Source organism: Manacus candei, unplaced genomic scaffold, assembly GCF_025592945.1.
Source record: "Manacus candei isolate 608988 ecotype Guabito, Panama unplaced genomic scaffold, ASM2559294v1 h1tg000027l, whole genome shotgun sequence".
Taxonomy (NCBI): Eukaryota; Metazoa; Chordata; class Aves; order Passeriformes; family Pipridae; genus Manacus; species Manacus candei.
Window position 1 is genome coordinate 5,443,886 of NW_026138075.1, and position 14,657 is coordinate 5,458,542.

The 14,657-nt window shown below is 37.5% G+C and overlaps 1 protein-coding gene across 3 annotated transcripts in view; it reads left to right on the forward strand.

The window, feature by feature from the left end:
• Nucleotides 1-14,657, forward strand: part of DTWD2 (DTW domain containing 2) — a 79,060-nt gene that overhangs the window by 32,225 nt on the left and 32,178 nt on the right. For all 3 annotated transcript variants that reach the window (XM_051789463.1, XM_051789464.1, XM_051789466.1), the window contains 2 exons: nt 112-206; nt 13,259-13,448. In XM_051789463.1, the coding sequence (XP_051645423.1) occupies nt 112-206; nt 13,259-13,448 (285 nt within the window). The remainder of the gene's footprint in view (nt 1-111; nt 207-13,258; nt 13,449-14,657) is intronic.

Genomic DNA, 14,657 nt, shown 5'->3' on the forward strand with positions numbered 1-14,657 from the left:
AGGTTCTTTTCTGTAACTGTAGTCAAAAGAATTTGATAGAAAATGAAAGCTTTAAGCATTCATAGAAGCCTTCCTTGATTTGATTCAAAAGTAAATTTTCTTTTTTTACAGGAAAGTCGAGTGTTAAGGACAGTGCCTTTGCTAGCAGCTTGTCTCCCTCCAGACAAATGTAAAATTTTGGTTGGTCGACGTTTTAGTGAAGACAGGTGAGCAGGATTGTCTGTGCATTTTCTGATTCTCTGTAAACTATAGAGATATTTTTTCAATGTCTTTATTAACAACCAACAGTGCTCCTAATTTTTATTTCAAGTGTGCTTATTCACTTTTGATACAAGCTTCTGATTTACCAAGGTAGTCAGAAACACTTGACATTCTTCCTCTAGGTTGTAGTATTTATGATCTCAGTTTTATGTTCTTGAAGGTTCGAATGGCTACTGTCAAACTCTTGGCTGTTTGCAGTTCTGTTCTTACCTGGTACTAGGTTTGTCTTGCTATTCTGTTTGGTTCTTTCTTTGATTTGCTTTGTCTGACTAACCATTTGGTGTCACTGAAGTAAAACTAATAGTTTTTACTCAAGTGTGGGAATTCGACAACCCCGTGGTAAAAAACTCTTAGTGAATGTAGTTTTTTCAAATTCTTTCCTCTTTCTCTAAAATTAATTATAAGAAAGTATAGCTCTTGGAGGTTTTTTAATTATTTTTTCTTCTAATATTCTGAGACCTTGGAAAATATTGCTCTCCCATGTAACATCTTTAATCTTCATTAGATGAAGCTAAGTCTTAGAAACCAATTCTTGGTACAAATGCCAGTGAAATTTTACTACATACATTTTCAGTAAAGCAAATAGAAATCATGAAGGAAATTGATTCTAAAATTGAGTTTAATCCTTGGAGAAAACTTTCTGTAGAGTTCAGTGAACAAAAATGTTGTGGAAGATAATTCAGAATGGTGCTTCCACATGTTTGTGCTGCCCGTATACTAATTAGAAAACATTAGAAATACGTTGCTTTTTTTTTTTAGTCTTCTATGATAATAACTCTAATAATTATCTGAAAAGTTCCAGACTACAGGGAAGTTATACTGTCTTCCTGTTAAAACTTGAAAATGAAGCAACTTTTCAAACTGATATGCGCAGGGTGGAATGCTGTCAGTACAGTCTGCTTCTAGTAAATCTCCTTTTTCTTTTTTTTTTTTAAGAAGAAGAGACAATTACAGTATTAAAGCTTCTTAAAGTTTGAATACAGGGATATTTCTCTAACCTAAAGGTTTGGCCTAACTCTTTAGGCCAAAACTGCTTGTAGGACATCTCAGCCTCAAAATAGTTTAAATTGATTCATAATTACTTAGTTCCTATTAATTTTTTTTTCCATAAAAACACACTGGAGATGGTGAAAGAAGCGAAAGTTTTCCTTGGGTTAATATGAATTTTGGTGATTTGGCTTACCCAGATGGAGTGCTAAAACTACTTAGGTGACAGTCATGGCTCCACTTTAAGCATCTGCACTATGCCTACTTTGCTCTGTCGATGTGAGACTGGAAAAATTGAGAGTGCTCAGTCACTGAGTTTGTGATCACCTTTTTGGAAAGAGGAAAGATGAGAAGAGGTGAAAAATTATTTTCCAGCTTTGCAGTGTGTTATTTCTACATACTTTTTTTTCTTAGCCATAAATACATTCTGTCGATGTGTTAATCAATATTCCTTCTTTATAACAGCAAAGCAACAGGCATCTGCAGATGGGTAGAAACATGTCAATGTTTTAATGTAAATGGGAAGGGCTGTAACCTGGTCCCTGGTCTTCTCTTAGGGTGAAAATCTCTGCTAATGGGATTTTTAAAACCTCATAAATTGCAGTGGTCCAGCTGAGGTTTTACGACATATTAAACTAAACAGGACTTGTTTGTTTTCTAGATTTCTTAAAAACCATGCTGTGTGTAAGCAATTTGGTAGCTGCTGTACAAGCAGCTTGATCAACCTTGCCCCATGTTCTTAGTTACTTTGAAGAAATAAATTATTAGAGAATGCTTGTTGATACATTTTAGAAGTATCATTGTTTTGAAGCACATTAAGGCCGCACTTTTGCTGTTTTTTTTTCCTGACAGCGTGCGATAGTGTTTATGTCATTTGCTGCTTCCACCATAAGTGCACGGTTTGGAAGGGAATAAATCAGTATAACTCAGAATCTCTGCTTGCGCTGATCTTGCATATGAGCAGTGCCTGCAGGTGGAGGGGTAACGTGGTGCACACATTGTTTCTCCATGTACATGTAGAAACCCTACCATGCAGCAGACCTGTGAAAGTGATGACCTTGATGGTTGCCCATATTTTTGTAAATTATCAGAATAGAATGGTAGTGCACATACTTGTATTATCATGGGATCCAGCAGCTCTTGGCATCAGATCTGTAAACTTAAAACACTTCAAGGCAGCCTTTGTGAACAGAATTAATTGTCATTATGGATTTGAGTGGAAACTAAGCTGTACACAGCAGCTGATTGTTTTTGGTCTCCATCGCAGCAGCTCCAGCAGTGGTGTGCCAACTGGCAGACTGACTGCTGTGAATCTGTAGCTGTCAGAGGAGGCTGCTTTCAGGGGAAAATGTACGTACCATCTCAGCTGGGCAGCTCTTTAGTCTTCAGTGCCCCTCTTTTGAAGGAGAAGGCAAGTTTGTTTTTCAAGTGTGTCTTGGTTATTTTTCCTATGCTTTGTCATCAGCATCCAAAATGTATGAGGAGCACAGAGGGATTTTATGAGGAGCTCCACACAGAATTGCATCCTCTAGAATAAATGTCATGATTTGAATGAAAGCTTAACATTTGGACCTCTGATGTTTATGACAGTAAGACTGAAAATCAAAATTTTATTTTTTATTAAACTTATGTTTGGATGAAAGAGTAAACATAAAGCACTTTTTTTCCCCCCTTGTTTTTTAATCATTTCCTCTACTCAATTCCTCCTTGGGTACACCTTTTCTTGTGGTTGAAGCCGATAAACAAATTATGTAGATTAAATTTACCTTATTCTTGATTGACCTATATTACAGAAAAGATAAAGAACCAACTTTTAGAAGTCTTTCCAGAAGTTGATATCTTCAAGATATAATTGATAAAGAAATGGTAAAGATGAGAAGTGATTAATTTTTTAAGAGCTAATATGTCATCTTTCCCAGTCTTGTCCATTCTTCCTGTAAGCTGACATTTTAATTCTACTGAAAATATGCAATGTTTGCATGGTGACTTGGCTCATCAGATGGCTTTTCTGAAATAAAAGACCAGTTCTGTTGGTTAATTGGATTTTTTTTTTTCCCAAGTGCTGAAAAGAGTGACCTTTTTTTGGTATTGATTACATTAGTATCAGATACTTGGATGAATCTTTGATGTGCCAAAATGATTAAGCTAAAACCGAACAGTTTGGCATAAGTACTTTGCTGTGGTTTACCCCAGCCAACACCAAGCCCCAGGCAGCCACTCCCTTACTCCCCCACCAGCAGGATCGGGAGAGAATCAGGGGGCTGAAAGCCAGAAAACTCTTGGATTGAGATAGTGACAGTCTAATGGGGAAAGAAAAGGCTGTGTGCACACAAGCAAAGAAAAACAAAGATCTGATTCACTGCTTCCTATAGGCAGGCGGGTGTTCTGCCTCTCCAGGAGAGCAGGGCCCCATTATGTGTAACAGTTACTTGGGAAGACAAACACCATCACTCCAGATCTCTCCTTCCTCCTTCTTCCCTCCAGCTCTATAGACTGAGCATGATGTCATATGGTCTGGAATATCCATTGGATCATTTTGGATCACCTGTCCCAGCTGTGTCTCCTTCCAACCTCCCACCTTCCTTGCCAGCGCGACAGTATGAAAATCATATAAGCTCTGCTTATATGCTTATATAAATGTAAGCTCTGCTCAGCAATAGCAAAAACATCTCTATGTTATCAACCCTATGTTCAGCACAAATCCAGCATACAGCCCCATACCACCCACTGGGAGGAAAGTTAACATTACCATAGACAAAACCAGGACATACTTACACAATGTAAGTGGTGGTATTGTAAAAATAGCCTTTTTGTGAGTTCTTAATATTTGCTGTTTTCTTTCCTTCACTTAAAATGGAGTGTAATTGTTAGTATACATGAGCAGGGGCAGTTAATAAAAGGTTTTGGGGAGGATAGAAGAGTGGCTGGGGTATTCGTTGTCTTAATTTGTCTGGGTAATTATTCTTTCCTGGATACAGAGTTAAGAGGTAATTTATATTGCTGGATAGACGCTTGCAGTATGGTTTTCTGAAACTGCAGTTACAGAAGCATTTACATTTGAAGGATGTCTATTAAGATTCTTGCTATAAATAGAAATTTCAAAAAAGTGGAATGAACGAGGGCAGGGGAAAGAAGTGTGCTAATGCCTTTTCCTAACATTGTTCTTAGGATTGTATCTCATAATGGCAGCGTATTTCAGCAGTAGTTTTGCTATTCATTATGGAAATGTTAGGGCAAAAAACAACTTTAGTCTAATATTCATGAATAAAATATGATGTTCTTTTTAGGCTACTAATAAAATTTTGTAGGCAACTGATTTTGAATAATAATACTGTTCCACTCAACAGGAATTTTGGGCATATATTGAACAGTGATAGCAACTATTTCTGAAGTCTAACATGTAAAAAATTTGAATTATTTTAATTTGATATCATAGTTTTATAAACAACCATGGCACTATTGCTTTTGAGTTTCATTTTTTACTTTGTGACTGTTTGGTCACAAAGTAAAAAAATGAAAGTGGTTTTGCCTTATTTTATTTTGTTTATTTTTCTGAAAAGGTAATCTTATTCTCAGACCTTTCCTCCTTGCAAATATTCACACTTTGGTAATTCCAGATGCTGTGATTAAATTATGCATTCTAATGGGTGATCACTTAAAGGAAAACAGATGCAAATATCTCTGTGTCCTCCACCCCATTATTTAGGACAGTAAGAGGGCAGTTACAAATTTATCTACATTGCTCTCTGGAGTCTCTGGAGTCAAGTGTCAGATTCTGCACCTGGGATGGGACAGCCCTGGCTGTGTGTATAGACTAGGGAATGAGAGGCCGGAGAGCATTGTGGAAAGGGACCTGGGGGTCCTGGTCAATGGCAAGTCGAATATGAGTCAGCAGTGCCCTGGCAGCCAGGAGGGCCAACCGTGTCCTGGGGGGCATCAGGCAAAGCATCACTAGCCAGTTGATGGAGGGGATTGTCCCACTCTGCTCTGCAGTGGAGCAACCTCATCTTTAATATTGTGGCAATTTGGGCACTGCAATATAGGAAAGACATTAAGCCATTAGAGAGTGTCCAAAGGGGGGCAACGAAGATGGTGAAGAGCCTTGAGGGGAAGCCATATGAGGAACAGCTGAGGTCACTTGGTGTATTCAGCCTGGAGAAGAGGAGACTGAGGGGTGACCTCATTGTGGTCTTCAGCATCGTCAGGAGGATGTGGAGGGGCAGGTACCAATCTCTTCACTCTTGTGACCAGTGACAGGACTCAGGGAAACAGCATGAAGTTGAGTCAGGGGAGGTCTGGGTTGGATATCAGGAGAAAGTTTTTCACCCAGAAGGTGATTGAGCAGTGGAAGAGGCTCTCAAGCCTGATAGAGTTCAAGAAGCGTTTGGACAACGCTCTCAGCACCTGGTGTGATTCTTGGAGTGTCCTGTGCAGGGCCAGGAGTTGGACTCGATCCTTGTGGGTCCTTTCCAACTCAAAATATCCTGTGATTCTATGATATCTCAGTATAGTTGTGAGCTCTGCCACAGTTCAGTAGTTTGGATCAGAAATTAATTGGAGCACTTGGAAAAATTTGTAACTTCAGTTTTGGAGTAATAAAATGTAACTTATTTCTGTTGATTTTATAAAGTTGTTTATGGTAATTACATACAGTAGGTATAGCACTTTCTAGTGCTTGTTGAGAAAGAAAAATTCTTACTGTATCAAATTCTTACTGTATCAAAAAATTCATACTGTATCAAATTCATACTGTATCAAAAATTCTTACTGTATCAAATCTTGCTACTTAACAAAAAATTTAAAGCTATTTATTCAGGTAAGCTTTTTTTCATGTGCTTTGCTGTCGTTGTGTTATCAAACTAAATTTACACATTTTTTTCTGCTTATCCCAGTCAACAATGACCAGAGATCATTGGCTTGTCACAGCTTCTCTTGGTTCTCTGTATGAGAGTAATTAATGCTGGCTAACTGAACATGTGTTGTTTTACATCTGAGACTGTACTTTACCATATCAAATTTCACATTCCTCCATATAATTTGGATAACACTCTCTCTGGCTATTTTTCCTTTGAATACTATAACCTTCAGCTTTGCAGTCAGTACATAGCAGTTGCTTTCTGCCACTCCTTCCTCCTCATACTTTTCCTCTACCTTAGTTTGTGTGCTGTCTATGGGCTGCAGCTCACTTCCAGGCATATCCACAGGGGACACTTGCAGCTTACTCTCTACCAAAACCTTGACATGAACCCAATACAGCGTATGATATATAAGGGGAGATGTTCTTGCTCTCTACAACTTCCTGAAAAGAGGTTGTACTGAGATGGGTGTTGGTTTCTTCTCCCATGTAACAATGAACAGACAGAATAAGAGGAAATGGCCTCAAGCTGTGCTTCCGTGAGAGCTTTAGATTGGGTATTAGGAAAATTTCTTCACCAAAAGAATGGTCAGGCACTGGAACAGGCTGCCCGGGAAAGTGGTTGAGTCACCATTCCTGGAGGTACTTAGAAGACCTGCAGGTGTGGAACCTGGGGATATGGTTTAGTGGTGGACTTGGCAGTGTGTCCAATTAGACTTGATTGTCTTTGAGGCCTTTTCAAATGTAAAGAATTCTATGATTCCGTGATCGTTCTCCTAATGTTTCTGTTCTTAAAGGTTATGCTTCACAGTGAAGCATAGAAGGTAGAAGAGAAAGACTTGATATTATGGGCCTTTTGTTTTCAAATGTGCACTATTGCTGCACTCTTTCTCTGCACTATGCAGCTAAAGAACTGTGCAAGTGAATGTAGTAACCAGGAACTGTGCTTTACCAGCTGTGTAAGATAATGTGGAGGTTCAAATTTGCCTTAGCAAGATGATGCCTCTGGGCCCATTTCAGCAACAGCTTTGTGAATTAGTGCCAAAATTTGCACTGAATTTTTTTTCTTTTTTCACCTTGAGTAAAAACGACAAGTTGCTTGGCATTAGTAATTTATTCCCCTTGTTTCACTTGGAAATAATTTGTTGTGAATGCTTTATGTTAATAGTGAAATAAATTACACTAGGCCATTAGAGATGAGAAACAGGTGCATTACTTCCTTGAAGTAAAATATGCAGCTTTTTCAGAGAAACAGTAATGGATGCTATTTATGTTAGTGATATAGCATTTCTAGATACAATAATTGCTGCTGCTGTTTCAAACACGTAGTTTATTTCCTGCACTTCGGTTTCTAATTTGCTTCAATATTTTAGCTGTTTTTAGAAGTTTTGATCTGAACTCTTTTCTCTGTAAAATTCTCTGCTTTGTTTTCTTGTTATACATCAAGCTAGAATTAAGGTGTGTGCGTATATATGTGTGTGTGTGTATATGTGTGTATATATATATATATATATATATTTGCTACCAAGCTGGACCTGTAACTTTAGGAATTCCTTCCCCTCTTCCCCTCCTTCCCATTGCATTCATTTTCAAAACTAATCTGCCAATGTCACCAAAGATGATTGTGGACATACTGGTTGGAATAATCAGGTTTTTACATGTTGAGATTGGTTGAAAACCATTTTTTCTAGAAAAGTATGTACTTTGATAGTACAGGCAGGAAATAGTTTTCCTTTTATTACTAGCTTATGTTCTGTTTTTGCTTTAGCACAGTATATGAGAAGGGAGAAGTAAATTGAAATTGAAGTAATAGAAGACAATAAAAACAACCCACTATTACCTATTATTCCTTTTTATTGTAGTTTATTAAATGTTGCAGGCCAGCTCCACTTGTCACAGTAATATCAAGCGCTAGGGTACCAGTACAAACTCACCTTTGTTTTATTTCCATGTTATGCTGTAAAAGCGAATGTTATTTGGAGGTGGTAGTAATGATGCTTTTTTTACAGGGGAACTCAGTAGAACCTTTGCTAGAAAAGTTTTTTATATACATATTTTCATAGAATAAAAAGGGTTATTTAATAAGCTGTATTTATGACCTCTTTCCCTAGTAAATGTTAAAACATTTAGTTATAAAATTACAGGTTTCAAAACCTTAAAAATATATGTCATTATTTGATCTTTTGACCAAAGATAATTTGTGTATACAATTAACGTGTTTAAAAGTGAAGAACAAAAATACAGAGTGTATTAGAGAGTAAATGTCATTTATCTACAAAAAAGTAGATAAATGATAAAAAAGTAGATAAAAAAGCAGTTGATATCTCTTGCTGGATATCTCTCATGCTTCAGTCCTGATCCTAAGGGCATCTTTCTGAATGGGGAAATGACAGAGGATAGTTACCTTTATTTTTATTCATTTTATTACTTGATGGGAATTGCTACCTTATGGGAATTATGGCAATCAGCATTCCTACATTCTCCCAAGCACGGGAGTATTGAGAAAGGCCAAGGTACCTTCTTATGACTAAGGTGAAATAGTAAAAATGACAACAAAAACTGAGAAGTTCCCATTAACGTGATAGTTTTCTACAGATAATAAATTAGCATCTGTTCTTTAATATTTGTATTGTTTGCTACCAAATGGCAGTGTTGGATTTTTAAAATTTGAATGCTTGCCTTTCACCTTGGCAAAGTTTAATACATCTCTGCGGAACTAAAACCACTTAGAGAGTTTGAGAGCAACTGACTGTGCATTGTAATAAAAATGTTTATGATACAAAAACGGGATTATGAGATAAGATAGTGTCTAAATTACGCATCTCAAGAGCATGGATCCCAGAAATAATGAAATGCTACTTGTCTTAAGTACAATCATGAGAATGTATAAATCTGCTATGACAAAGCAGCTGGATATAATTGAGGCATGAATGAAACATCTGAATAGTTCTGCTCTAGCAGAGATTGTTATCAGACTAAATGGATTATAAAGGCTTTCAATGCCTGCTGCATACCAAACCCAAAGCTGAACAGTGGTTTGTATCAGAAGCAAGTATTGCAAGTATTTCTTTTAAGAGTTCAAGTCCATAGTTGCAAATTACGGCATGTCTTTTAAATTATATCATCTTGAAATTTACATTAACTGTTGGTCACGGAAAGATGGCTAACAGATGAGAAATTCTGTGTTGCTGTATTTATAGAAAGAAAGTGGTTATCTTCAGACTGGATTACTTCAACTGTAAATGATAAAAATTGATTTCTCTTGGGAATTCCAGCATTTTCTAAAGTCTGCAAACTGCTAATGAAAGTACTGGAAATGTCGTGATATATGAACAGATGATATTTCTTAAGCATAGTCAGTATAGAAGATATTCCTTCAATTACTTGAAATCATTGTGTTTTAAGAATAAGATCAGCTAAAGAGCAACACTGGCCATTGATATTCATTATATATGTACCATAGAATTATAGAATACCAAGGTATAAGGGGATCTCAAGGATCATCTGGTCTAGACTTTCTTGGCAAAAGCAGTCTAGACAAGATGGCCCAGCACCTTGGCCCAGCCAAGTCTTAAAAGTATCCAACTTCGGGGAATCCACCACTCCTTGGGGAGATTATTGCAATATTTTTTTTCTCTTTTGTCCAATTGGAATCTCTCCTGATGTAACTTGTATGTAGTACCCCTCATCTTTTCCATGTGACTCCTTGTAAGAAGAGAGTGTTCATCTTTTTTTAGGCACAATTTAAATGCTGAAACACAGTGATTGGGTCTCCCCTAGGCCTTCTTTCTCAAGGCAGAAAAAACCCAGTTCTCTCACCCTTTTCCCATCTGGCAGGCCTCCTGGTTCTTTGTGTCCCTTCTCCGAACTCTCTCCAGCCTGTCTGCATCTTTTTTATATTGTGAGAATCAAAACTGAACACAGTATTCCAGGTGTAGCCTGACGAGTGCTGAGTAGAGTGAGATAATTACTTCTCTGTCTATGCTAGTGGTGTCCTTGTTCATGCAGCCAACATCGTGTTGGCTTTCTCTGCCACAGCAGGACAGTTCACTCAGACTAAACTTGTGGTCCACCAGGACCTCTGGGTTGCATTCCACAGAGCTTCTCCCCAGCCGGCAAGATCCCAGACCATGCTGCACTCATGGATTATGTTTTCCTAAGTCCAAGACCTTATAGTTGTCTCTGTTGAACTTCATGTGGTTCTTGTTAGCCCACTCTTTCAGCCTGTCCAGGTCTTCCTGCAAGATGACACTCTCTTCCAAGGTGTCCACTTGCCCACTCAGTTTGGTATCATCAAACTGATGCTATGTATGTTTGATGTATATATACATCAAATGCTGCTATATGTAGCAGCATAGTTGGAGAAGTAGGGATAAAAAGATAATCAAGATGCCAATAGTTACTCTTCTGCGAAAGTGAGATGAGCTGCAAGTAGGCCTGGTATTAATAGCACTTACAGAAGAGTCTGCAGAATTCTCTGTAGATCTGTTTGAACATATGAACTTAACTTATTACCATTAGAAAGCCTGAGAGGTTTTGTTCCTGTTTTGTTTGCATCTTTATTGCTGCAGTTATTATTTCTTTTCTTGTCCTCTATGGATGTGCAGAATAAGTTAGTTCCATCTCTCTTGTTGTTTTTGCTAGTGGACTTCCTGCAGAATTTTTGAGGGGGGGTTTCTTGTGTGTATTGGAAAGAACATTGCATTTTAATTGCAACAGAGGACTTTTTGAGGTGGTCTGTATTCTAATGTATGAGCTGACTTGTGGGTTGATGCTGCTGGTGTTGCCCACATTATTCCATTGAAAAAGTCGACTGTGAAATATGATTTTTGAGATTCTACTTATTGCTAATTTTATTTATTACTAATTCTTTCTCTGGATTGCAGACCAGTGTGATGGTTCTTGTAGTACTCGTTTAGTCTTGTGCTATACTTTCAAAGCCATCTTTAGTGTCTTAGAGAGTCCCTGTTGGATCTGTGTTCATGTTTGCTAATACTTATTCTATTTCATACAGTTTATGACATCAGTGAAGTGTTCAGGATATGGAAAAAGTTCTCATTGCATTGCTGTATTTTGTGTTCTGTTTTGTTTTTTCCTTTCATACTTATTTGTAGTATTGCCCATCAATTCTGTGAATAGCTTTTGTTTTTAAAATTCTGTTGTCTTGGTTAGAAAAGAAAAATCCAAACCATCTGATTCTTCATATGCCCCCACTTTAATCTTTTGTTCCTTAGTTTTTACCTGGAGACACATAGAGAAAAGAACAAATCTTGCTCTGCCTTGCAGGCTTCAGAAAAAGTAAAGCTTCCTTTTACCTGAGTATATTTTTCAAGTAAGCTCTTTTTCTTTAACATCTAGCACATATAATTTAAAGTCCTTTTAATTCCTACCAAGTGTCACTTCCATCACTTAAATCACATTTTAGTAATTATTTTTCACATAATCACAGAATATTCTGTGTTGGAAGGGACCCTCAAGGACCATTGAATCCAACTTGTAAGTGAGTGGGCACTGTGGCAATCAAACCCACAACCTTGGCATTATTAGCACTGTGCTCTAACCAACTGAGCTAATCTCAGGGTTTGTATTGCTTAGTACTCACTTAACACTAATTAAGAAACCTAAATCATGCCTTTACAGGCAACTAAGTCACGTTCATTATCAGGTCCTTTCAGATGACATCAACTGAAAACTATTATAAACTCTTGTAGTTTATATAGTTTATGTATCATGGCTAGTCTTCGTGAACGAAGATTTGGGAAAGGTCATAACCCTTCGAGCCTGCGCAGTGGATTTTTTAGGTGAGACACAGCGTGCGCTGAACTGAGCCCACACTTTAATCCTGAGGTTCATCTGCCGGGGCCGAGCAAGCTCGGACAGTGGCAGCGAGGTCCTCAGGACGTAGGTTTGTTTAGAGTGACCTTCTCTTAGATGGATGGCCTTACAGGGCTGACGAGCTCCATCTGCCCGGAGGAGTTCCCTGACCGGGAATTGAACCCGGACCACGGCGGTGAGAGTGCTGCATCCTAACCACTAGACCACCAGGGGTCCTCAGTTTATGTATATGGCATATATATACATACATATATATATTTATATAGAGAATAATATTTCTGAAAGAAAAACTCATGCTGTATTCTTCTTCCCCCTCCCACTCACAATTAAGAGCTCAGTCAAATGATTGCTTTGGCTAAGGGTGGAATGTTACATATCTTTTTTCTTGTTACATATGTATGAGTGAATTGGGTATATTCCTAATTTCATCAGAGATTTGCTATATTCTTTTGAGATTGTTACTTAAGGATAGAGATTCATGGCTTCCAAGTCTTAATCATAACAAATCGACATGAAGCTTTTGATAAGTGTTTTTAATAGTGCATGAATACGTATAATAAGTAAATGAAGACTGTGCTTAGTTGATTGTCTTCATGGCTTTTAAGTTAACATAGGACAATTTTTGTATTTGAAATTCTTTGTGATCCACTCTTTGAATGAAAAAAGTTGTTTGTGAAGTAGCTTGAAAACAAAGTAATTCTAAAGCCTACAGAGTCTGGAAATACACTGAAGTACAGTACCTAAATTAAGAAGTAAGTTCACATTGTCACTCAGGGGAAACAGACTGTTTAAGACCTTCTTTTAATTCTCATGTGGCAATGTTCTCTCTCTTTTTTGCCCTGGCTGATACGGAATTTTAAATTCTTTAAAAGTCAACCTCTGATCTGTAGGAAGAAAAGTACTTTTTTAGAAATTCAGCTTCTCAATCTCCACTTGAAATTTGGTGGCTTCAATGAGTTTGCCATCAGCATGGCAAGTGCTTGAACAAATTTTGCTAGATACATGTTAAATTTTTGTAAACAATTCAAAACATCTTTGGTTCTAATGGACGTTAGACTTAGTGATTAAAGTGCTGGAAAATATTCCTGATATATTGCTTTATCAAGGTTTCATTGATTACTTTTGTGTGTTTTTTCCCTCTTCACAGGAGAGAGAACCAACAGCTTCTGAGTTGTTGGAAAAAGAAAGTGGTAGCTGAGAAAGGAACATTTTAAGTACAATTTGGGGAAAATGAGTGGGAGCTAGTAACTTAGAGTATCTGCAAGTATGTGTCTGTCATGAAAACCTTCAATAATTATTTTTTGTTTCTGTGCGTGAAAGGTATCCTGAATTAGCAACTGTGTGCAGGAATCCCAATACTCTAATTTTATATCCTGGAGCTGAAGCAACCAATTTGGAAGAAGTTGCAGTGATGTCTCCTAGTTCATCTATTATGATCATCATTGATGGAACATGGAGCCAGGCTAAAGATATATTTTACAAAAATTCTCTCTTCCGTCTTCCCAAGCAGGTGAGTTAAAAAATGTAAAATAAAAAATTTAATTTTGTCTGGTAGCTGCTTGCTTTGATCAGCCAGAAGGGAGTGGTTTTTTGAGGCTGTAACCAGCTGACAATAGAATGACAGCTTCAACAATTATATAAAGCAATCTGTAAGACTGTAAGAAAGATGATTGTAAATATTGAGGGTTTTCACTTCCCCACTTAAAATTTGTTCTGAGTCAGTGTATCTTACTTCATAGGGGATCATTGTTTTGCAAATTGAAAACTGATTTGTGTAGAAAATTGTAGCATGTTGTTTAAGATGTTAGAACATACAGATTGAAATAACATTTCTTGATTGAAATAAGCATTTCTTTTCCCCTGCATAAGTATTTTGCATTGCAGTAATAGGAAAGCTGAAAGTAGAATTTTGTAGCTTCTTACAAAACTGTCACACTCTTCCCCAATGTGTGGTCTCCACCATACTAAAAACTTTCTCTCTTGGCAAATGGTTGGCAAATACTGCCCTCTGGGTTGTATGAACAATAATTTTGTGTCTATTTCTTAAGTATTTCCATAAGACTAGGATTGCTTGTCTTTATGCTATGGTATTTTCTTTGACACGGGAACTCCTGGGCCATAACTGCAGAACCAGAGAATGGCCCAGGTTGGAAGCAATCTCAGAGGATCATCTGCTCCACCCTTTTGTGGGAAGGGAAACCTGAATGAGATTGTGCACCACTTTGTCCAACGATGGGTACTCCATCACCGCTCTGAGGAGGTTGTTCCAGCATTTGATTGTTCTCACTGTAAAAGAATAATTTATATTTCGATGAAACTCCTACCAGTGTAACTTGTGCCAACTGCCACTTGTCCTTTCCTTGAGGCTCCTTGTGAAGTGAGACTCTCTCTACTCTTTGTAGATACCCTTAAAGTACTGTAATACTGTGATGAAATCCGCCTGAGCCTTCTCTTCACCATGGAGAAAAGACAAGAAGTATTGCAGAGCTAGATGAGATAGTAGTCAAATATTGAAGGTGATAACTGTCAAGTTTGAAGAGACTCCAGTGTTTAATTCCATTTTCAAGTGTTGACACTTGGATCCTAAAAATTATAGCTGTGTTGCACTTGAGAAGGCTGTTTTCCTGATTATGGATATGTCTTCGAGACAGTTTTGGAGCAATTGGTTTAAACTAGTCTCTTACTTAAATCTCAGTATCAATCTTAGCACAACAGTTAT